The sequence below is a fragment of the Cygnus olor genome, chromosome 4, assembly GCF_009769625.2.
Source record: "Cygnus olor isolate bCygOlo1 chromosome 4, bCygOlo1.pri.v2, whole genome shotgun sequence".
NCBI classification, from domain to species: domain Eukaryota; kingdom Metazoa; phylum Chordata; class Aves; order Anseriformes; family Anatidae; genus Cygnus; species Cygnus olor.
Genome location: NC_049172.1, coordinates 7242890 through 7267409, shown reverse-complemented (window position 1 = coordinate 7267409; position 24520 = coordinate 7242890). Strand labels below are relative to the sequence as shown.

At 48.5% G+C, this 24520-nt stretch overlaps 1 protein-coding gene and 1 long non-coding RNA gene across 2 annotated transcripts; both read right to left on the bottom strand.

The window, feature by feature from the left end:
• Positions 1 to 923: 923 nt before the first annotated feature.
• Positions 924 to 3270, bottom strand: LOC121070172 (histone H2A.Z). Its single transcript, XM_040556865.1, has 5 exons — positions 2993 to 3270; positions 2553 to 2630; positions 2051 to 2164; positions 1466 to 1595; positions 924 to 1334 (listed from the first exon to the last, which is right to left on the bottom strand). Exons 1-5 carry the CDS (start codon positions 2993 to 2995, stop codon positions 1273 to 1275), a joined length of 387 nt encoding a protein of 128 aa, XP_040412799.1. The 5' UTR covers positions 2996 to 3270; the 3' UTR covers positions 924 to 1272.
• Positions 3271 to 11835: 8565 nt separating this feature from the next.
• Positions 11836 to 20757, bottom strand: LOC121070173. The gene is made up of 3 exons (XR_005819936.1): positions 18191 to 20757; positions 17287 to 17386; positions 11836 to 13668 (listed from the first exon to the last, which is right to left on the bottom strand). It is a non-coding gene; the product is annotated as an uncharacterized LOC121070173 (long non-coding RNA).
• Between the last annotated feature and the right edge of the window lie 3763 nt (positions 20758 to 24520).

Below are 24520 nucleotides of genomic sequence, written 5' to 3'. Positions count from 1 at the left end.
GACGGGCGGAGCGGGGAGGGCACGGCGGGGGGTTGGGGTCCGCGTTGGAGGCCCGACCCCACCGGGCTGCCCGCACGGGAACGGGGATGCGCAGAGCTCCCCTTCCCCAGCCGCTGCAGCCCTCGGCCTCGGAGGGCACAAGCTTCCCGCCCCCAACGCGGCCCCTCCTTAAATAAGGGGCTTGCAGGGAGCTAGGGCCGTGAATAACGCCCCGTTAGGCCCCCAGCACTGGGGGTGCTCCTGCTGCACGGTGAGCTCAAACCACGGCTCTACCCCCGCGTCCCTAAGTCATGGAGCTTGGCACCTAGCTGTAGGGTTGCAGGCAACGGAAACGCTTCCCAGCCCACACCACTGCAGCCAGGTGGGCTTTACCTTGGCTGTAGGAAAACAGAACAAGCGTCAAGGAGGAGGCACTTGACTGCTGCTTTGGTTTTAGACTTCCTCAGGGTTAATGTATCAAGAGCCAGCAGACACTGCCGCAGTACGTGCCTTCTTAGGGATGTCTTCACAGCCTTTTACAAAAAGTGGCAAAAAAGGTTGGGGTCTCTAATACAAAACGGGCTGACACCACCTACTTACCAACATCCATCCCTTTAGCTCACCTTTTTCCTCACTTTGTGACGGATCCCTCCCTCTGTGAGGGCTGCCATCAAACAGAGCCATCCTCCAGTAGCAGAAGCCTTACAGCTGCCTTGCTAAAGGGAACTCACCCTGAGATATGCGACTGAGGTATGCAAAGTTAAAACAGCTCTTGCCAGAACATGCACACCGTCTCTCCCAGTGATGTTTACCAAGTGCGGTACTTCACAAGGATGGCGTTTCCCACACCTCAAGTACAGCTCGCAGGCTGCAGGGCCATGCGCTCTTCAAGAGCGGCATTGTAGAGACCAACCATTTCTCAGTTAGTGGACAAGAGACGGTCAGTATTCATATAACATTTATTGAATATTTCCACTCTAGTGGATGAAAAGTCTGTACAAAACCAAACATTTACTTAGTCAAATTCCATTTACTTAGTCAAACCAATCTAAAAACAGTCAGCTCAATCAAAACCCACTGCAAATACAATAGCTTCTTTGAAGCCATGGTAACACTTAAATACGGTTAAGACTTCAATGCAGAAATTTGGTTTGTTAGAAAGCTCAGGTGAGCTTCAGCTTCTTAAAGTTACAAAAAGGCAAAGTTGTGTTTCACAGATACAGTCCACTGGAATCACCAACACTGGACAATAAGTACTTAGAGTCCTGAGATAACAAGGGATCCTCGTAGCCTTTAGACAGTTTTCTGTTGTCCTTTCTTCCCAATGAGAGATTTGTGGATATGCGGTATTACACCTACAGGAGAACAACAATTAAGATAACGTTATTTCTCTTCAACTATTTTGCTAGTTTTCACACTTCAAGAAAAGCCACCTCTACATCTGTTAGAGGCCTCGCCACAAGCAGTTCACAAGCAGTTTACGTACCACCGCCAGCAATTGTTGCCTTAATGAGAGAGTCCAACTCTTCATCTCCTCTGATCGCAAGCTGCAAGTGACGGGGAGTGATACGTTTCACCTTCAAGTCTTTGGATGCATTTCCTGCCAGCTCAAGAACCTTGAGACAAGAATGTTTTTCAGATGAGTTACACAAATCAAGTGAGAACAACTGCATGGCATTAGCCATTTTACTCTCTACATCAGATGCACTGTTAGTGCCACCAAGACAGCACACAATGCATCTTTAAGGGTTCCCCCTTTCAAGGTATGGCTTTAGTTTTCCCCAGGAACAAAATATTTTACAGCAGACGTGAAGTGCTGCAGCTACACATTTTATCAAGTACTTCACACTTCCATCCTGGCTGTAAATCACAGCTATTTGATCCTCATAAAATGCAAAGCAAGAAATTCCACGCATGCTTTGCAGCTTCCTGAGGAAGCACACGGCTAAAATTGGCTCAAAGTGAGTGAAGAGTTCGCGCCCCAGTCCAAATTTGCAAGAGACAGCAGGCTCTGGTCATTGTGCCATTTTGGACCTGAACAGCTTGCATGCACCCTTGGCATACATTTTACCTCAGCTGTCAAGTACTCCAGGATCGCAGCGCTATACACAGCAGCTGTGGCTCCCACACGCCCATGGCTGGTAGTCCTAGACTTCAGATGCCTGTGGATGCGGCCTACAGGGAACTAGAAAAGTAACAGAAACATGAACAGGCTGTGACTGCAGAGATAACGAAAGAAATAAACCACCCTGAAACAGATGCTGGGCAACAGAGCCCTAGTAAAAGATGTACAACTAAAGCGAACTGAGCTGTAACACCAGAGATACCTCACTGTACATAACACAATCTCAATGCTTTGCATAGTGCCCTTAGCTAGATTCTCAACTCGACGTCAGCAGCAAGGCCGTGCTGTTACCCCAGCACAGACACGCAGAAGCCCTAAAAGAACAGAGGGGGACAGCTCCTTACACCGGTCCGGGCAGTCTGAAGGTTGCCAGCAGGACTCAAAACGGTACAAGGCGGCAGATGCAAGGCCAACCCCACCTCGCCATACCCACCCCACCTCGGCTCACCTGCAGCCCGGCGCGCTGCGAACGGGACACCGCTTTGGTCTTGGTCTTCCCGGAGTCCTTCCCGGCTTTGCCACCAGCCTGACGAGGACAGCAGACGCGTGAGGGAGGCCGCAGCGCTGCGCCGCGCATGCGCTCCCCTCCTCCCCCCTCCCCTCCACCCTGCGCCTGCGCGCTGCCCGTCACATCCAGCGGCCACGGCCGGCCCCAGGGCGCATGCGCGGCCGCCCCTCCCTCTCCCCGGTATCACCGCTGCGCATGCGGCTCCCCCAACCCCCCCCCCCCCCGTCGCCACCTACCGGCAGGTAACGGCCCCCGGCGCACGCCGCCAGCCTCGCCCTCCCGTCCCGCCAACGGCTGCCTCCCCGCGGCCCCCGCCATCGGCCGGCGACGCTGCCGCACGTACGCCCCTCTCCCCGCCCCCCACCTCCCCGTCTCCTCACCATCGCGAAGCGGAGCGCGGCGCCGCGCGGGTGCCGTCGGAGGAGGAAGAGGATGAGGAGAGCGTCCCGCACGCACCGAGCCCGGCCCACAGCACCGACCTGTCCCGGCCCGCCGCGATTCAAACTGCGCCCGCTCCCGCCTTCCCCCGGCCCTTTATAACCGCCCGGCCGCCCGCATCCGGGAACCCCGGCCTCGCCGCCGGCCAATCGCAGCGCGCGGGGGCGGGGCGATTCCCCCAGCGACAGCCAATGGCTGCGCGGGGCGGGGCCGGTCGCGCTCTGCGGCGCTCTGCGGCGCTGCCGGAGAGGCCCCGCCCCCGCTTAAAGGGACAGGCGCCCGCCTTTTCTTACGGGGGGGCCCCGGGGACATCGCTTCAGCCTCGCGCCCCTTTGTCTATTAACTGCGTAACAGTTAATTAACATCACGCCCGTGGCCGCGTCCCCCTCACAAGGACCCTTAGCCCCGTGCCTTGTCTCAGGTGCCGCCTCCAGCAGGGCACCGTTATTCCTGCTTCACAAAAAAAGCAGCCAAGCCATTTCACCTCAGAGCTCGCTTGGAGGGGTCCTCAGTTCATCTGCCTCCCTCAGCTCCAAGTCAATAACCGCACACTGTGCTATATTCCACAACACCGTACACCTCACAGGTCCCCTGCGCGTATCCAGGGGGAAATCCCGGTACCTCATGAACCGGGCAGCTCTGGGAGGGAAGAGCAGCTCAGCCTGCCAACCCAGTAGCTCAGTATTACCAACCTAACCACGAGCCACACACGTTACCAACCTAATCACAAAACACTTCAGTCACCTCAGTAGGAGATGATATGCATGTCCTCTGCCTCAGTATCGAAGGTCCCCAGCAAGAGGAATACTCTGGCAGACAGACATTTAACAGGAGATAAACGCATAAAGTTATGGTAGGGCTACTCTTCCCGACACAACTTGTCTACTTTCAACATGCTAATGCGGCTTTGGGGTAAAAACCCACCTCCACAAGCACAGAGAAGCAGGGCCAAGCTGGGATCAGACACTCCTACCTGCAGGAGGCTGGCATTTTGATTTTATGTAACTGTCTGGTACCTCTATTTGAAGCATTAGTTGTTTGTGCTTTCCCCTCAGCAAGAAAGAAGAGTTGGGGTTTTTTGAGTTTAAAAATAAAAAATATCAAGATTTTACAGAAGCCTGTGGAAGTCAAGGTCTCCTTCCACCTGCTGTTTTTAAAAACGGGACCCGTCCGAAGTGCCTCTAGCAAGGCTTGATTCGCCCTTTCCCTTAGGGGCAAGAGAAGCCAAGTTCCCGGTCACACGACCCTCTGGCAACAGAGACGTAGGAGGAGAAAGCTGATTTTCTCCCTGTTTTCTGTACAGGGAAGTGCTAGAAAGACGAAGGAGTCCATCTCCTACCAGCTGGAGATGATCCCTGACACAGGCCTCTCATGCGCTTCCCCAGCAGCTCGCTGTGGCCGTGTGCTTTCAGCCACCTGGGTCCCTTACAGCCTGGACTATGTGGGCAAAGCAGCGTAACACCTGAGGTGCTGCTTTGCTCAACGGGCTTCCAGCAAGCACAGCCCCGTTCAGCACGCACCAAAGACCAGGGCATGTAGCTACTAAGCTAATGCAAAGGTGTGTATGTATTGAATGCAGTATATATAGCGTTAGAGACATGCCACAGTATGTGAAACTAGTCTCGGATCGCCCCACACTAGCTAATAAGCCTCTCGCCACAACTCCCTCCCTAATATTTAAGAAGAGAGAAATAAAAACTGACTCAGATGGCTTTTATAGCATAACCACCTTGTGGTGGCGGTGGGAAGATACGCTTCAATGGGGCAGAGCACAGTAAATTGGCATTTGTTGGTCCAATTAACATTGATAGGTCCCTCTGATCAGCTTGGACAATGTGCAGGATTAATTTTCCTCTGTCTGCAAAGTATAGGGTAGACACAGGTTTTGCTTACGGTATGGATTTACAGATCTATTTTCTGACATTTGTGGTTTTCAAACATCTAGCTGGAGCACACCAGGTCACAAGGGAAGCATTTCTTTATTCTGTTGTGTAGCATGTCCATCACAGTAAAGGACAGGAGCCTGTAAGGTACTTTTAGGGAACTTGGATGAACTCCAGGGGCACCCTGCATGAGAGGCTGAAGCTTCCTATGGACTTCACAGGGAAGGCTATGCCCCAAAAAGTAGTTCCCCAGTTTGTCACTGTGTAAGAGTTGACCTCCACACCTGGGCGATGCTCAGGGGAAGATGTGCCTTACCAGTGCTTCGCCTAGGCCTGTCCTGGGGATCGACGATTTCTTGCATAATGTAATTGCTTTCCCCTCTGTTTTTTGGCACATCTTTGGAGATTGGGGATGCAGTGCCGCTTTCCCTTCTGCTCTGTCTGCTACTTAATCTGATTTCCTTGGGGGCTAACACTCATTTTCACTCACCCCTGAAGCATGGACACATCCTGTAAAGCAGGGACCCCTTCCCACCCCTCACTAACCACCAGGCCATGAATGTGGTGTTGTCTAGATATATCACAAGTCTATGACCTCTGGGCAAAATTATTTGCCATTTAAAATGGATGAAGAAGCAGAACAGGTGCCCACAGCTGCACCTTAAAGGGCAGTCTCCATCAGGTCTCCCTGCTGGCTGCCGTGCCTGGGTTCAGGAGGATCACCTGCTCTCTGCTAGCACTGTGGTGCTGCGCGTGATGATGAATGGGGGCAATTGTTGGGTTTAACAGATGCATTTGTTAATCTGGTATCTGGAAACTGCTTCACACATCTCCATAATAGATCTGTAGACAATGTGTGCATGCTGATTATCAGACAGACTCGAACTCCCCTTATACCTACGGTCTTGCTTATTGTACACTCTTCTGTCTGCTATTAATAATGCCATAATGACTGGTCTGAATAGATTTTTATCTCGTTCTTGTTTAGCCAGCTGTGAAGGGAGGCTGTAGAGAGTTAGGCAAAATGAAACCAGAGCCTGTCAGAGACTATGCCAGCTACAAGTCCTTGCCCACCTCCTGCCCATTGCCCTGCAAGGAAGGCCTTGCTGCTGCACACCTCGGTCCCCCTTGCTACCTCCATTTGAGCTCCAACCAGCAGGGTAACTGAGATAAGGAGTATTCACACTGTTTTGTATTGTGCTGTAAAGCCATATGTGAGTACGCACTCAACCACATTCAAGTTGGCGAACAAGTAGGGTGAATCCAATCTGCCCCATGTTACCGGTGCCTAGGGGACACTTTGATTAAATAGACTCGTACCAGTTACATCAATTTGGCTATACCCATTTCTTTTCCTAACAAAGTGAATTGGAAAAACTCCTTGAGGCTGATTAGCCACTGACACTCCTAGGCAGTGCCTGGATTCTCTGTCTGAGGTGGCGAGGTCAATGTGTTTGGTTTGAACTGGCAATGTGCTAAGGGCATGGCTTATTTTGGTTTCGTAGCCTTCATCTACCATTCTTTCAACAATTATATGTTTCTTCATTCGGGACAAAGCATAGCAAACTTTAAGAAAACAAATGAGAAGGGATGAACACAGTGTTCACATATGGGTTTCAGTGCAATCCATTATTCTTCTTTCCTTTCTTGTCTCTCTGGGACTCAGTCTAGGCACCAGCTCTCCCGAACAGTGATGTTGTCCTATTAACTCCTTCCAGTCACAGCCACCCATTCTTCTTCCAGCACTCAATCTCCACCTTTCAACTGAAATGGAGCATTTAAGTGCTTCCAGCCCTAACCACACCGACACAGCAAGGAGGAAAAGAGAAACCACATGATTAGCAAAACCCTTCAAGTGAAAAAGAAACGTGAGGAAAATTGTGTTTTCCTGAACGTGGCTGGCTCCAGGTTTTCAATCAAAATGCTCATTTGTACAAGATGGAAGTCGTTCTTCAGAACTTGTTTGCTGTAGATGAAAGGGGGAATAGAAACGCCACCTGCCCCTTGTCCTTTCCTTGCCAAAGCCATGGTAGAGAGAAGTGATCCAACTCTTCTGTGCTGGTAGGAGGCAGCTACTACAGCCATCACTGGCTGCTGCATCGACAACCCGATTTACTTTTTCCTTGTGCTGAAGGCTGATTTTGCAGAGAAGCAGCTCAAGCTCACTGCAGGCGTGAGAACCACTACCACATCTGGCTTATAGCACAAGCAGCATGCCCCTCACTGATAACGTGCAATTAATTAATGTGCAAGTAATAACACTTTCCCATGTATCACTGCAGTCACCTGCAATGAAGAACTGCAAGCACCAGGACCTGACTGTACAGAGAAAAGTATAATTTCATTGAGCTAGGTTAGGTGTCAGGATGAATCTACTGCAGATAATCCTTTATGAGCAATGGTAACAGTAGCTCAGGCGCTTACTTTTGCCAAAATTTGGGATCTGCAGCTACAGATTGGTTCATTTCCAAGTAGAATGACTCCATGAGGTTTTTTTTGTTTGTTTGTCTTTAAATTCCAATAATTGTAGCTAAAAAAAAAAAGGTAAATGAGCATAAGGACACTGCAGCCTAGGTCCTTCTCCTCAGGGTTTGCTTTAGAAGCAGTTGACCCTACGGTATGACTGTTCATGTCCCATTCGCTTTATATACTGTGAAAATGCTTTGCATTTTGATCAAGAGGATGAGGAGCATGAAGATGGACCTCAGACTGTAATGTGGCTGTGACCAAGCAAATGAGATTGGCCCCATGATGGCAGCACAACACCAGAAATGAGAACCTGACCTCAATGCAGAAGAATGAAGGGTTTCCTCTTCAGTAAGGGTTTTAGGCTGAGTCATCACTGCCTTCAAAACCACAGCATGGCACTCCCCTTGCTGTAAGATTGGAAAGAAAAAAAAAAAAACTTTTAATTTTTTACTCTTAGGCAACCAGGCAAGGTCAGCCCTTTGCATGAGATGCATCTCATCTGCCTTGCCACTCAGTGAAGGTCCTTGGCTAGGGCTCCAGAGCAGAAAAGGCAACATGCAGGAGGCAGCACCTGGTGTTAAAAACAGACGTTTGCTCAGCTGTGAAGGCAAAACATGATTTACCGTCTGAAATTCACTAGGTGGAGTTACTGCAGATGAATAAAGGCACAATTACACAGCTATAAAATGACTGCCTTTAGCATGTAAGCCCTTTTCCAGCTTAAAAAATAATAATAATGCCATCCCATCAAACTTTGGGGCAGGGCGGGGGGTTGTGTGTTCTGATAATTCCCTGGTTATACCTCATTGCACCCTTTCTGATTTTCTCACCTGGGGGTGGGCCCGCATCTTATCTCGCTCATTCAAAGCCCGACAGGAGCCTGTGGAGCCCAAGCAACTGAGATAACAAGCTGCTGAACATTTGTGGCACTGAGCAGCGTCATCACTGCTCGCGAAGCACTTGCCTTCTCGTGGGAAAAGCAGGAAAAGAAAACACTTTTATTTTTAATTTCTTCCTCAACTTTGTCAAATTTAACTGTTTACCTGCCCTGGCGCAGTCTGAAGGTGGAGAAGCATCCAGCGCAGAGTTAAATGGTAGCAGTTTTAAAGGGTGTTGGCAGAGGATGGTCCCCTTTTCTGTGATGCCCTGAGGGATGCCTATCCATCCCTCTTATCTCAGCCAAGCAGCTGGGCTGCTACCACCATAAATCAGGAGCAAAGCTGGGAGAAGGTGACCAGGGGGACCTGCGGCGAGGGAGGACGGGGGGCAGGCAGCTCTCAGAGCTCCAGCGGCTGGGAGCCATGGGGGACACCAAGCCCCCGGCGCGGCGGCGATGGGTGGGAACGGGCAGCGCTGGCACCCGTCAGGAAAATCCTTCCCCGCGAGGGGGGGAGCCCCCCAGCGTGGCGTGGAGCACCTGGGAGGTAAGCGTGGGACTTGGGGTGGCAGCGTTGAATTTGGCAGCGTCAGCGCAGCCTCTGCAAAGTCCCCAGGGCTGTGTGTTCACGGGCACAGGGAGCATGATGAAGGGCTTGCAAAAGATTTTGCAATATGAGCAGAGCTTGGGGGCTTTCAGAGTGAGTCACCAGGGAAGGAAAGCACCCCCACCACCTCTCGCAGCCTGTCTGGTGCCGCGGTGGCCAAACTGCAAAGTAACATTGCCGGGTCGTGCACAGCCGCTGGGCGAAACCTTACTCAGCAGCCCCTGCTCTTTGCCAGAAATGCTGTTTTTTCCTTTCCTGGAGATCTTTCCTCAGCTTTGCTGGGGCTGGACCCTTTACAGCAGCTGTGTCTCCAGCAAGGGGCACGTCTTGCCGTATTTCCAGCCATAGCTGTTTTTTTCCAGGAGGGAGGACCGTCATTACGTCCTTAAGCTCATCAGCCGGAAAATCAAATGCTGGGGCATTTGTGTGTAATTATAGCTCAAGCTCACCTATTTTAACTACTTAGCTTAACTAGCCAGCAGGGCTCCTTTAAGTCTCATCACCCACTAATCCCACTTAGCGATGGCCAGAACCAGTTGTTATTTGCAAGTGCCCGTAGCAATAAATGATACACAAAGAAAAAACTAGACTTGTCCTGGCCACGCAGGTGGGGGCCAGGACAAGGGCTTGCTTCAGTTCCTGGCTTGGATGTTGAGGTAGGATCCCGAAGTTCAGTCTTACTGTGATTTGCAGCATTTTAACCCCAGGATGAGGTATGAGCAGTGACCAGCATAGTTGTGGCGTCTTTTGGTGCAGGCTTGCACCAAAAGTTTGAAGAGCCCTTGCCTCTGATGTTAGTTTCAAAGACCAGTGTCTTGTGCCGAGCTTATTATTTTTATTTTTTTTTTTTTACTTCAAGAGGGTTGCTGGAAAATGAAGTGATATTGACTTGGGACCCATCTGGAGCCAGCAGAGCCTTTCCTGCTGGCTTTAATGGGTGCTGGAAGTGGCTCTGCATCAAAGGTTACTTTGATTTTCTGTGGGTCCGTGAGGCTTTCCGCCCATTCCTCTTTGGGGAAGAGCTTCGGGAGGCTTTACAGCTTGGATGAAGTGTTTGCTGTAGCTGGTCGTCAGCTCCTTTCTCTCCTCGCACCTCCTCTTTTGCAGCTGTTGGCTGTGGCTGCGGCTGGCCTGCTGCTGCTGTACATGGCGCTGTGCCACCAGGACTTCCATTTCCGCGTGGCGCAGGCGTACGCTCGCCTGGGGTACCCCCATGCCCAGCACATCGTGGGGCAGAGGTATTTGCAAGGTAACCTTCCCTGTCAGAGGACGTTTGTGTACAGGGAGCACAAACGTGGCTCTGCACCCTGGGCTTTGGGCACCGTATTTTACATCCTCACCATGACTCTGCTGCTTTGTTTCCATCTCAGGAGCTGGAGTGGAAAAAAGCGAGGATCTGGCCATGTGCTGGTTCAGGTGAGGTGCAAAAAAATAACTCCTGACACGGTGCATGGCTCTTTTCTGGGAAAGTCTGTCGGGGTGTGGGAGGAGGAAAAAGAACTGGTGATACTTTTGCGGGGAGAGATGCGCTGCACCATCCCACAGCGCTGGTGCGTGCCCGGCCCTCCCTGAGTCTCGCTTGGGGTCAAGACACTTCGCTCTGCCTTCCCCATCCTCTCATGCTTATTTTAAGCCAGTGGGAGGCCAAAAAATATCTTGAGATCGAGACTGCAGGTGCTTGGGGAAATAGTCGAATTAGGTTTTTCTTTTGTATTTTCCTTTATGCCTTCCTTGCCCCCTCTCCTCCCTTCAGGCAGGCAGCAGGACAGGGCCACCCTCACTCCTCCTTCAACCTGGCGCTGGGAGCTCTCCGAAACATGACGGCGGCGCTGGAGGAAGGGTAACCCCAGCTGCTCCTGCCCCTTTCCATTGCAGATGAGGGCCCAATTCCTCCCGAGACAGGCAGACTCGTTTATTCAGTAGGTGTATGTATTTCAGGAGCTCCAAATCATTTCTACTTCAGTTTAATTAGTCTGGGAAAATCACCAAACCCCAAATATGCATGCCCAGACCATAGGGAAAAGCAAAAAGAAAACCAGATAATTTTCTGAATATTAGAGAGTTGACTTCACAGATTCTTTCAGATTGAGTAATCATGGTCCTCTAATAAAAATCTGGGTAAATAAAAGTCAGATAGGAACGAACCATACCTTCTTCTAGATTTTCTTTATGAAGATTTCATGTCCTTCAGGGAAGTGGAGAAACTCCTCAGTGTGGCTGCAGCCCATGGGCTCCAAGAAGCTCAGGAGCTTTTGGAGAACATCCTCAAGAGCCGAAACCTGCCCTGAATGCCTGCACCAATGCTCTTCCAGCTTTGCCTTCTTCTGCACCTGGTGGCCTTGCTTTGTCCGTGCTGTGTCTTACCTTTAGGTATCTGAAACCTTAATAGGAGACTACATTTGTTTTGCACTGGACCACCACGATGAGGTCTATGGCAGTGACTTCTCGAAGATGGAGGAAGAAAAAAAGTTACAGACATCTCTTCCAGTGGGATCGGTGCTGAATCTGGTTTCATCAGTGCTTTCTGTCTGAACAACTCTGGAAAGGTGGGAGGGAGATGAATAGTCTTCAGGGTTATCTCGACAATGGACCTACACACACTGCTGAACAAGAACTGCTCATGTTATAGAGAGGGAGTGATCCACCTCTCCTTTACCAATAATTAATTGCCAGCTGGTAATCACATCTTGTACCAACTCGTCTGCTATATTAAGCTAGATCCAGACGTTGACCTGAGCTTGTAGGTGCAGTTGTGCCGCGTGTATTTCATGTGCTGGTTATGTGCTGCAATGAATGATCACAGCTTATCTTTGTCATCCTAAATCAGCATGACACACATGCGTGATGTCATTTGTAATAGAAATAACCATGGTTTAATAGAAAATATAAATAACGCCCTCACTGCATAGCTGCCTCTCCTTAACAAGCTCGCCATTACTGCACCAGCTTGGGGGGAACGTAATTAAATTTAATGGAAACTGCCTTCATTCGAACCACAGCGGGAGCAATTGCATTTGATGGAAAGCTCGCTCACTACGCAGAGCCCCAGGGTGTTTTACTGGCGATAACACTGCTCCCCGGGGACTTCCGTGTAGGTGCACGATCTCTGCCTTGCTGGTACCCATGGCCCCATACAACCAGCTGGTGGCTTATCATCCTGTCACCCAGTGCTTTCCAGCTAGCCGGTTTTTTTTTTATTTATTTAATTTGGTAATGGTTGGGAAATAAGAGCCAACTTGCATACATATCAACAGAAACGAGTAACTGCTGATTGACTAAAGCTGGTAGAAGGCTATGGCAACTTGGTGCAGCACCAATGCTTCCCCTCGTCCACAGGCTTCATGCGAGGCACAGAAATAGCACTTGCACTGTTATCCCTGCACTGCCTCCCCAGAGACACACGTTTCTCCCACCCAGCTTGTTTTCCCACACGATTTCCCCCAGGTTTTCTTTCAGCACAACCACACGAACCACAGTGTTGAAGGAGGAGGATGTTTTGCCGCTGCTACCAGCCCAGTCACAGGCTCCTAAACTCATCCTCATTTGCTGAGGCATGCGATGCCTTGCACCCAGCAGCTCAGCTGTGCTGTTTTGGCTGTAGAAAATAAGCCAGGAGCTTCGTGGGGTTTTCCCAGCATCAGCAGCTGCTTTGGGAGTGTTTCCCAACATCGGAAAAAAAAAGGAAAAAAGGAAAAGAGGCAGCCTGCCTTGCCTTTTGGAGCCACTCCCGCAGGCCCCCAGCCCTGCCGTGCTGTTTCGGGGCCATGCCCTATGCCTGCAGCCCTCTCCTCCTTGATGCTGTCGGTACGGAGGCAATTAGGAGGATTTTCTTTCCCAAAACACAGCTCTAATTATAATCCAATTCAGCTTATTTGAAGTACATTTTGGTAGTGTCTCCATTATGCAAATATCAATTTATTATCCTCACATTATGTTTTGACTACAGTTGTGTTGCTAATTAGAGGCAATTTGGCTGCTTTAAAAAAAATCCTTTCCTCTCCATGCACTTTTACTTGCAAACCACACAGAATAGATGTTCAGCACGGCATCGGTGATGAAGACCTGTGGTTAGCAGCTCCATTTTAATCACTCTAATTGACTTTCAGTACGTTAGAAGCCACTTAAAGTCCAGGTTTTGCTGATTTACTTGGCTTTGGGGCTGGAGGCTTGAAAGAGAGAAGGGCAATTTATTCCCGTTGCAAGCATAGTGTTGTTCTGTGTAAAGCTTCAGATAGGTTTGGTTCCTCTGTAACATTGAGGGTGGGAGATAACGATGCTTCTGGTCTGGGAAAGATGACAGCAGCATTTTTGGATGGGGTGGGACTCAGAGAGCTCAGAATAAAGCTGATCTTGGGGCTGTGGAGTGGCCTTAAGAAAAAAAAAACCACTGATAGGGTTATTCCTCCCACTGCCTTTGACAAGGACCATAAGTCCTGTTGCCATACCACCCACTTTATGAATGTATTTTTCCCTTTAATGATTGCTCGCTTGAATGGATGATGTCTTGCCATGGAGCAAAGCAAGCACTATTTTCCTTCTGCTGACTTTTCTGCTGGACATGTTATACGTTTCTGCTGTCATGGCTCAGGGCACAAGGGACTCCCATACATTACATGGGCAGCACGAAGATTTCTGCACCCCAAAGCATTCTGGGGCTCTTACCTTTGAACGACCAAAACAACCAAACCCAGGGATACCCAAAGAGGCTCCTGCAGCTTCAGCTCAGAGGCGTGTGCTTCTGCAGCAGGCAAACATTAGGGGTCCCCAGTGGACTTTCAAAAGCTTTGTAGGGAAAAAAAAAAAAAAAAAAAAAAAAAAGAAACAAACAAAAAGAAACTCTCAAGCTTCCCTGAATTTCCTTGCAACATAAATCTCACACCCCCCCACCCGCCAGCCAGGCTCTGTTGAAACCAGAGGCAAAAAGCAGCAGGAACGCGCTGACACAAAGCCGAGCAGAAGCCACCGTGCCTCGCCAAGGGCACGGAGCAGGGCTACGGACCACAAGATGTGTGAGGCAATGGGTGCTGTCACCGGGGCTTTCTTCCTCGTGTAATTCTCCCCCAGGACCTTCACCAGGTGCTGAGAAGGGCTGGGATGCTGCAGGGTTGGGCTGGCAGGAGATGCAAACCCAAGCTGGTCTGCGCAGAGCATCCCGCGAGGATCCCATAGGATCAGCATTTTATGGAGGGCACGGAGCCTGCGAAAACCCTCTTAGAAACACGGCTTCACACCGCTGGGTATTGCACTGCAGTGATTCAGGTCACAGAGGGGAGGTAACTTTACCTACAGCACAGACAATGTCAGGAAAACCCTTTTGCTACATATCCCACTGTTGCATATCAATGCTTTGAATTAAGGAGGCCCCCAGAGAGGGAAGACGAGGTGGATTTGACTTTCTGAGGCTAAAATGAATGCTTTTTGATGCAGGTATCCAACATAACCATCACAGCACTTTAAAGGGCTGCCACCTCCATGTCCTGCGCCTGACAGCTCTATATTCAGCCCGCAGATTATCACATGTGATAAGCCACACCCCTTCCCCAGTGGATTACAAAGGGGAAAAATACAATATTGTGCCTTTAGTATTTAAGAAATGCTTAATGTGAGACAGACACAAAGTGAACACTGTGTTTATGCTTTGTTGGTGTTCTGCATAGAGCACTTTCTGGCAGCTGCTTTAAAACAGGATTTAGGACTTTTAGTGCAGGGGATGCCCATTGCTCACAAGGAACCACAGCACAGGGGATGCCCAGGCAATAAAATCCAAATAATAAATAATAAAATCCAAGTAATTTCTGGTTGTTTCAGTTTCCCTGATGCTATCAAGATGCCTCTGAATGAGGTTTTCATCTGCACCCCCCCGTTACAGCAAGTTTCCAGGTATCCCTTAAGATGGTCAGTTCCTTCACCTATAGCCTAACGTGCAACGCAGAGAGCCGAAACACCTTTGCGTTGCTGTTGGACTTTGTCACTGGACAGTAAAGTAAATGATAGAAATTAATGGAAAACTCAGTCACCCCTGGGGTATTCCCAAAGGCCATCCGTGATAGCTTGCTCTATGAACATTACAGCTTTCCCATGTGTAAATGCATGCTCCTGAGCATTCAAAGCCAAAATCTTTTTGGGAAATCTCTTAAGTGCAGGCAGAAAAAGCACCTTACAGAGCTACCTATTTCAGTTCGGTCTTCAGGGTTTTCAGGGAAAACCCCAGTGCTTTCGGGATGGCCTGGGTCCAGACTCTCTCTGGGAGATTTTGTGGGTTTGCTTTGGGCACAGTGACAGGGAAAATGGATGACCGCAGCTGGAAGCCTTAGGAACAGGCACAGCTAAAAAGACACGTGGTGATCAGCAGCACAGCGGTTCATACTGCCAGCACAGCTTGGGGATAAATTTGGTTTTGGGTCATTTGGATTTCACCTCCAACATTTGGGGAGTGAGGCTGTGGCTCTGGGGACAGTGCTGACACCTAGACCCGTAGAATCAGGTTGGAAAAGACCCTTAAGATCACCCAGTCCACCACTAAACCACATCCCTAAGTGCCACATCCACACATCTCCTAAATACCTCCAGGGACAGCGATCCCACCACTTCCAGGCAGAAACCTCTCCTGTTTTAGGGGCATTCAAGAGCCAGGCCAGCTTTCTTTTCCTTTTTTTTTTTTTTTTTTATCATCACAACTACTAACACACAGACATCTGCGTAATCACAGATGCCATGTAATTGTTCTGCAATTACACATTATCCCACCGTTGGCTCTGTTGGTAGACTGGTGGTCTCACGATGCCAGCAGCTATTTAGCCAATGTGTGAATGGAGACCCAGGGCACCAGCTGGCGCCTTCCTGAAGGAGTCAGGGCAATGCACAAACCCAAGGGAAGACTTCTGCAAGCCTCAGGGGCATCAAGCTGCTGGCAGCAGGACTAAGACAAAAACCAGACAGAGGACTGGGGGTGAATTGCAGCCCTAGCAGTGACTTGCCAAGGGTGACAGTAGGGTCTCCAGCATTGGGGTTTTCTTACAGATGACCTCTGGTTGTGTAAGCTACAAAGCAGTGAGTGCTGTAATGGCCCACTCAGTATGAAAGACATACCCTAAGTTTTCGGCTGTTTTCTTCAGCGCAAATTTTCCACACTTCAGTTAATCAGAGCTTACTACATGAAACAACATCGTGTCCCTTTAGTGGCTTCTAATTACTTTGAAATTTTCCCCAATTATCCAAAACCATAATCAGGAAAATATTTAATGCATATACAAGTCATTACCCAAACGCATCTAATCCTGCTCCTTTCCCTCTACTGAAATTGAGCTGAAGCCCCACGGTTTTCACTGGCCAGCAGAGAACCAAGGAGATGCAACTTGTGTAGTATGAAGGAAACATGGGAAATGTTTCAATGGGAAACTTCCAACATGGGAAATGTTTTACAGGTCCATCCATACGGGACTCTGTCGCGAAGGTTAGTAGTAGATTTGGAGGAAACTATAGCAGTATTTCATGGAGTATGATTGAAATTTCTTTCAGAAAACCATGATGCTTCTTACCATTTCTCTTTCTTAAGGCTAACAAAGAAAAGAGGCAGAAGTAGCAATGAAAATGCAAGACCCTACAAGACACGTGCAACAAGACAGCAGCAAAACAAGGCCGTGCCCCATCCCATAGCCAGAGCCTCCACTCTGTGGAGTGCAGTGATATAAATCACTGTGGCCTTGGGAAGCACGCCGCTCCCCGCTGCCTATCCATCACCGCTCGGGTGAGACGGCTCCTGGCACGAGGGCGCGTTGTCAGTGATAGAAGGGAAGATGAATGCTGTTTGTAACACTTCACTGCACCGGGGGTTGGCGGCGTGGTAGAACATCAGCACAGCGTTATTACCTCCCGGACACACACACGCCGTCATGTCGCACGGCACCTGCTGAGGATTGAGCCTCCCAATAAAGGAATCCCGTGGCAAAAAGTAACCCGTCACTGCCGACAAGAGGCCATCCCGTCCTCCCTCGTGGAGCCTAGGGCTGAGCAGATCCTGCTTTAAAGCAATGAGTCTCCTCTGCTGAGCCTGGATAATGCTGCTGAGGGAAGACAATGTTTTAGCTCAGGGGTCTTACAGATAAGAAGTCCCATTTTTCCAGGCTTTGGCAATTTTTTCTTTCTCTGCTTAGGGGTTATTGAACAAAACCATCCACACACAGCGCACACAGCTCATCCTGGGGAGCATCACAGCTGAGCCATCCTTGGCTGCTTGCCAGCCACAATAAAGAGAGATTTAATTTATTTTAAAGACAGAGACAAACATGAGATCCAGACTATCTGTGACTGGTGCCCAGGCACTCACATCTAGCTGCTGACCCACCTTCCAGCCCTGCCTTTCCAGCCCCATTTACACCACCAACCATAGACATGACTTACCAAAACATTGCTTTTAAATTCTGTAGAGCCAGCATTGTATCTTAGTGGTGTAAAGATGGGAACAACCACATTTCTCATACTTCTCAAGTTTCTTTTAATCCTGTTGAAAGAGCACTGTGAGATGGAGAACATAATGGGTTGAGACCCTGAGAAAAATACAGGCACAGGAAAACAGAAACTTGGGGAAAAAGCGATTGAACTACCACTTTTCTTCCATGGCTTTACTATGTTTGCCTTTTGATACTGGGTTAATGAGAGGCATTAACATACAAATACACCATCCAAGTCTCCTCCAAAAATAGGTAGAGACACATACAGTTGCAACTTCATTGTCTGTATTTAAAAGGTAATCTTTACCTACTGCCTGAAGCAGTCAGTCAGTGACTCTTGTTGAAGTGAGGAGCATGCAATGAAATAATCAGGCTGCCAATCTGCAAGCATATATATGTATTTTTTTCTTTTCTCTGCACTGCGTGGAGTTTAACTGAGAAGTTGATTGCCATGAGATCTTCTGAAGACCCAAGACGGGTCCAGAATTAAGTTGTTATTTAGCAAAAGGTTAGTGCCTGGGTGCTATTGAAAACCAATCTTGGTGTTCAAAAGAAAACCCAAAAGTGGGACAGCAGCCTCCACCTGGTATATCTGCTGCTCCCTGTAAAGCAGCCATTTAATTGAGTGGCAGCAAGAAGTCAGCTCAACAGGATTAGAGCAAGTGCTGCCGGAGCTTAATGCTGACCAGATCCCTTTCACTGCCAATTTTCCTCTGAAATGAATAGCTGCCCATCAAGGTCTCCACCGTCGCTGGCTCTCACCCGGTTCTCCTCTATTTGTGTCTCACATCTGCACAGTTGTCTGCCTAAAAATAGCTAAACTGGATGATTTCTCCCTCTCCCATTTAACTCACCCAACACAGCGCTGGTTTATGCTCTTTTTTTTTTTTTTCCCAAATGCCCGCATGCTGGTGTCCAGGTTATCACTAATGAGATCTTTGTGAAAGACTTCCAAGCAAAATGTCAGCGGTTTTGCCCAACCTCTGATAAACACCTGCTTAAGATAAGAAGGATTTTATCAGAAGAAAAAAATCCAGCATGTTTTGCCCTGAAGCCCCAATTCAGCAAAGCACTTGAGTCCCTGCCTGAATTACTTCGTATTAAATTATTTTATAAAGCAGGACAAGCAACTGACTTGGGATCTTTGGTCTGCAGAGCACCTCCAGCTGTTCTCAGGTGGCATGCCTGCAGCCTGTTCACAAAACAGCAGCCACAGCTGTCATACAGCTCACATCTTAGAGGGGAAAAAAAAAGGCACACACATTTCCCTTCTTATGAGGCGTGGGGAGCCCAGCAGAGAGAAGCTTCCTGAAACTATTTTCAAGACATGCATGCATCCCTCTTTCTATATCACAGCTCCATCACCTAGGTGCACCATGGCTCTGGTGATGGGTGGGGTTGTTCTTTTATTGCAAAGAAGGTGTCCAATGGGTTTCTGGAGTGGAGGTTTCCATTACACAGGAAGCCCTTGTGGTCAGCAATGCAACTGTTATTTTTCAAGTTTTGTCCTGAGCACTAGAAAACCTTCTTCTTCCACATTTGTGATCCTCTGAAGGAAGGGCAGTGTTAAAATAAAGAAAAGAAGAAAAGATGAAACCTATCAACCTGGGATCCCATGTCACAGCACATGGTGGGAGCGGCAGGGAGGTGAGACTGGGCTGTCCCTGCTTTGTGTAAGCATTGCTTTTCCTTGGCCACCTCTACCACGAAACTCATGACCTCCCAGGATTTCTGCCTCATTTTTATTCACAGGGTGGATTTACAGGGCTGGAAAATTGAACTTGTCCAGAGAACCGTGAAAGGCTGTTTCTTCCAGGTGCTTGCCTCTCAGAGCGAGTAATCTGCTCACACACAACATCTGCTGAAGGCATTTACATCCAGTTCTTCCACACCTCCATTCTCATCCACGAGGGCTCCTGTTTGAAAGACTTTGCTGATACAACACTTCATTGCCTGGATCTCCTGACCACCTCTTTCGGCCTGGTTCCTCTCCCCTGACTCCATTAACCAGCTTGCTCCACAAAGCAGCAGCATGGCAGGAGGTTGTTGTGAGAAGTACAAGCAGTGTGACACCCTGGCCTTCTGAGCTACTCCACCAGCAGGCTGCAGGGCAGGCCCTCCTGCACACAGAAGCTCTTAAGGATATGTACTTAGCTTCAGAGCCATAGGTAGAGGATGAGAGCAGTGGATCTGGAACTCCAGGAGGGTTTTTATTAGTTTTGTTTGCTGGAGGAGAACAGATGGGTTGGAGGGAGCTCTGGTCCTACCTTAGCAACACACTATTTCTGTCTTGTGAGTGAATCCCTTCCATTTCCGTGAGGTCATTTTCTTTCTGAGGTCTCATGGGCAAAGATGATCACGTCCTACCCTCTCCAGAGGATGAGGAAATGAATTCAAGACTGAAAAAACAGATGGATGGCCTGATTATCGCAGTAGCCAGCTCTAGCAGCAGGATTTGCTCCTTGTGTTGCGAAGCGAGGCTGGGCGCTTCACGCTGGTTTCTGCTCTCCAGCACTAGGCACGTTACTGTACTTCAAGCTGAAGTAGGCTCTTGTAAGCTCAGCATCACTCTGATTGCTGTAGCCTCTAATCTTGAATAATTATCAGTCACAAGCACTCCTCACGGCTTAGCGTGAGGACGGCTGGAGCCATGGTACTGCACAAGGTTCCTGCTGAAGGAGAGGGGTTGGTGGGTAAAAGGGAGGTCCCTGGGCTCCATCCAGCCTGTGTGACACCGTGTGGGCCTGGTGCAGCTGCCTCGGAGCGTCCTCCCCCTGAGCAGGAGAATTTGCTGTGGGTCACCTACTGCGGTGGCTCCAAGAAGGAGCAGGCCGCCCAAAATGATGAGCTCTTTGGTGTGAGATGGCACAGGCATTGTCAGGTGAGTTTGCTCAAGAACAATGGGAGTTACACTCGCTTGAGACCCACCTTTTGCTTTATGAAAGCAGCCCGGCCAGCCCTCCTGTTTTGAGGCTGTGGTGCTGGGGCACCTTTCTGCCCTCATCTGCAGCACATCTCATCTCTACTGCTCACCAAGCGGTTCATGAAGGGAGGAGTTGAGATCTCCACTGTCTGGGACCACAATGCACGGCCTTCATGGTAAGGAGCATTTCACAGCAGGCTCCCTACAATGAAAGATGAAAATAGGATCCTTATCCTTGACACAGACAAGCCCCTTTCATTCTATCAAATTGTGTATTTAGGGGTAGCGCTACAACAGCAAGCGATTGCCATCACGGATCTAGAAAGACAAAAGGGCAGCAGAGGAGGCCAGCCTCCCATGGTGGTGCTGGAGACCGACCTCCACAAGCACTACCAGACTAGAAAGTGATGATGGCCATTAAAACCATCACAGGTACAAAACCCAAGACAAGTTACAACAGCCAGATCCCAGCAAGACAGACTCAGGTGCTAGGGAGGTTCTGCAAACCTGCAAATCTAAATGCCCTTGAGAGTTATGAGTATTGTACACACCCTCCATCCTTTACAAACAAGAAGTGAAATAAAAATAAATATATTTTTTTTTTAAAAAAAAGACAAACAGGATAGGTGCAAGAGGTCGAAACACTTGCATTGACACATTAATGCAGTTGTGACGTCTGGTACTGAAGCAGTTTTCATAAAGATCTGAACATCAAAATGAGGGGACCCCTTTAGTTTTCATGCCACAGAAGGGCATCTGCCTCAGCTGCTCCCAAAGCGGCTTCCTTTGGGTCTGGTCCCAAAAGAAGTAAGAGAAGAACAGTGTTTGTTATTCTGTATTTTTTTCCCCTTCAAGAGAAAGACAACCACAGACCCATGCTGTTCCCTGGTGGGGCTCGGGGACACCAGGTGCCTGGGGTGGGATTTCAGGCAGAGAAGTCATTGGGGTTTTGGGGTGAATGGGACATTTTCCTGTAGCTTGAATCACAGCTAAGCTGTGATTTCTTCCCAGAAGCTCAGCCTGGTCTCACCGAGTGGCATCAGGGAATTAATTAAAGCAGGAAATTAATTGCAAAGATGACGGGAGGAGCAGGAAGACCCCCTGCTCGGCCCCCTGCCTGAAGACACATCGGGCCGAGGATGATTTCCCGCCCAGCAGCAGCAGCCCCTGCCATGCCACACACCTCTGAAGTGTGCTGCGCTGAGCCGCACTTCAGCTGATTAAACTAATTATCACTGCTGGCTTAATGAAGTCATTTGCCATTCAAATGCATTATAGCCACTGTGAAGCATTTCTCTTCTCTCAGTGTCCACCTGAGGAAGCCATGGTGTTGGTGAGGGGGTCTTTGTGCTCTTCTGGGTTACTAAAAGGAAAGCACATCACTCCTTTTACGCAGACAGACTTTCTGGAGCGGATAAGAGTGGGTTAATCCTGCCTAGATGAAGCGTATGGTTTCATCTTACCTGCTGGAGGGAAAAAACACCCAAGATTTCTCAGAAGTACTGCTGCAATACAGGGAAATACAAACAACCGCTTTCTGCTCTGGTGGAAGTGAGCTATTTTAACAGAGAAAAAATAAATACACAAAACCCATGAAGATAAAGCACACAGCAAGCATCACCACCACCCTGCAGCCACGGCTCCTTATACCCTGCCACCCTCATTTCCCACCTGTACAGATCCTCCCCACCCCACCCTATCCCATCACCACACCCAAACCTTTCCCTGCCATTGCCAGCTCTGGGAGGGATTTAGGGCATCAGGGATTTGGGGAGAGGGGGGTTAAAACTCCTCTGCTCTCTCCATAAAGCAAGGGCCTGGTGAGGAAGAGGAGGAGGGGTGGAAAAAGGAGGATGAAAAGATGGAGGAAGAAGAAGGAGAAATGGGGGCCTTAATTCATTAAAACCTCCCATTCACCTCACATCATTTGGCATGCTGGAGCAGCTCCAAAAGAATACAAAGGATTAGTCCCTGGCTCATTAACCTGACTGATTACTCCTAACTGGGAGGCTGCCCCATCATGGGAGCCTAATTCCCCACACCAGGATGAGTAAATCCCACATTTTAGGCACCAAAAAGGCTTTCCAGGGTGCGCTTCTAGAAGAATTGCAGACACCAAAGCAGTAAATCCATTTCTAAGGGAAAGTGCTTGGTCATCTGTGGGAGCGCTTGACTGTATCATAGAGAAATGAGACCAAAAAAAAAAAAAGAAAAAAAAGTGTCTAAAGCTACAGGTCTGGGGAAGATAAACATTTGTTCTGCCTCCCTCTTGGAAAGGGTGAAAAAAAGAAAAACAATTTAGGCAAACAATTCTATTACTGCTTACATAAAATGTAGCAGATATTTGCTCTGTAGCATATTAGCTGAAGGATGAATAGGTTGTAGTCCAAAAAAATGAAATACTGGGGTGAGTGCCAGAGATCCCGCTAACAATCTCTTGGCTTTCCAGCTGCGAGCAGACCCAAACTGGGGAGGAAGCCATGGGGCCACCCTGGTGCTATTTGAAAATGGTTAAAATAATCTAATAAAAAATGTAATTTTCTCCTCCACAAAGCAGCGTGGGGCTGAGCCCTGTGAGAGCCAGCTGGAGCAGGTCACCTACTCACGAGCCCAGTTTTGCTCCTGTCAAATTCAAGACGCACTTTTGAACTCCCAAGCAGCTCCTTCGGGACCATTTGGAGCACAATGCTTGTGTTACTTACTTTATGGCTCTTAAAGGCAGCCGCAGCGATTTCACCAAGACTTCCACACGTGGCCCTGGTGCTGGGAACAGAAGTGAAGGGCACAAATGCCTGAGGAAGAAAAGCAGAGAAAGGGTTTCATCATCTATTTTTTTTCCTTTTTTTTTTTTTTTTTTTTAAAGGAGAACTCTTCTGAGCAAGCTGAAGGAAATTCTCCACCAGCTGCCAGCAACAGCAGACATCAATAACTAGGCGGGAGCTCTTAGTTCATAGTTTTCATGTCTGTAACTCATCATCACTGGTCTTGGGACACGTGGCCACTCGCAACGAAGCATGAGCTTTCAACGAGGCTGTATTTATCTCACAGTTTCCCCTTCGTAAGGACACAAAGTGTTCCTGGTGTTTTGCTGAAATATTTCCGAGGCTGAAATCTTTGACCATGATTTCTGGCAGTCTACTCGAAGCAGGGTATAGTCTATCTGTATGAAGAGTTGCATTGCTGAATTATAATAAAAATCGATGCCTTTGGGAGCAATAAAAATATCTCCAATATGTGACAGAAAATGAATTATAATTCAGAGTAATTCTTGGTAGACAGCATACATTTTTTTTAATTACAATCATAACTGCTTTTTGATTCTGAGATAAGTGGTTACCATAGTGACCTGATCCTTAAAAATATATTTTCCCCAGCGCTGTATAACACACTGTATGATACCTGCTTTCACAGAAAGCAATTTAGGGAAGATGAGTTTTCCAAACACTAGGCTTTGTGTATGAAAAAGCAATATAGGTTTTACAGAAAAATAATACAATTTTGGTTAGTGCCCAAAGAGCCTTTTACACACATTTCCCTGCAAGTATACTCACAGTTGTTGTCTCGGATTTGGTGCATACTATAGATCTTGCATGGCTTCCGAGCCGATGTAGACTCCACAGAAATGCTTCAAGCTCCTATGGAGAACTGGAAAAAAAAAAAAAAAAAAGAGATCAGAGACATAACTGTCTCACAGACCAATTGACCCACTGTTGCCTACAATCAGAGGGCTTTATAAAAGTCTCATTCTACTTTAATCATTCCTAGTAGATACTTCTCTGTCAGCCACACAGAACTTTCTTGCTTGGGTCCCCCTTGTAGTCCAACCAACTTACCTATAGCCAGGCTCCCTGAGTCAACCACAGGCAAGGCTTTGGGGATGAAGTACTGGGCTACTTCTCTGGACCTCCACCACCTCATGAAACCAAATTGTTTGCTGCTACTAAATGGAGCTCCTTTCTGAGCTGCTAGAAGCACAAACCACCAAGTATTTTCAGCTGTTGGCAGTGAGATTTGCAGTTCACCTGTGTCAGCATGCAACCCAAAGAGGGATGTGAAAAAAGGAAGAAAAAATTCTCAGCCACCCTCCAAAAATTTCACCATGAAAGACAGCACCTGTAGGCTTCCTCCCAAAATGTGCTGCAGAGCGTTTTACCCTTAAATATCCCATGAAAAGCATGGCAGAGGAGCTCCTTCAAACAAAGCATATCTCCCGCACTGAAAAGAGAAGGCAATTACTGTATGGTCTGTGCAAGGGGGTTGA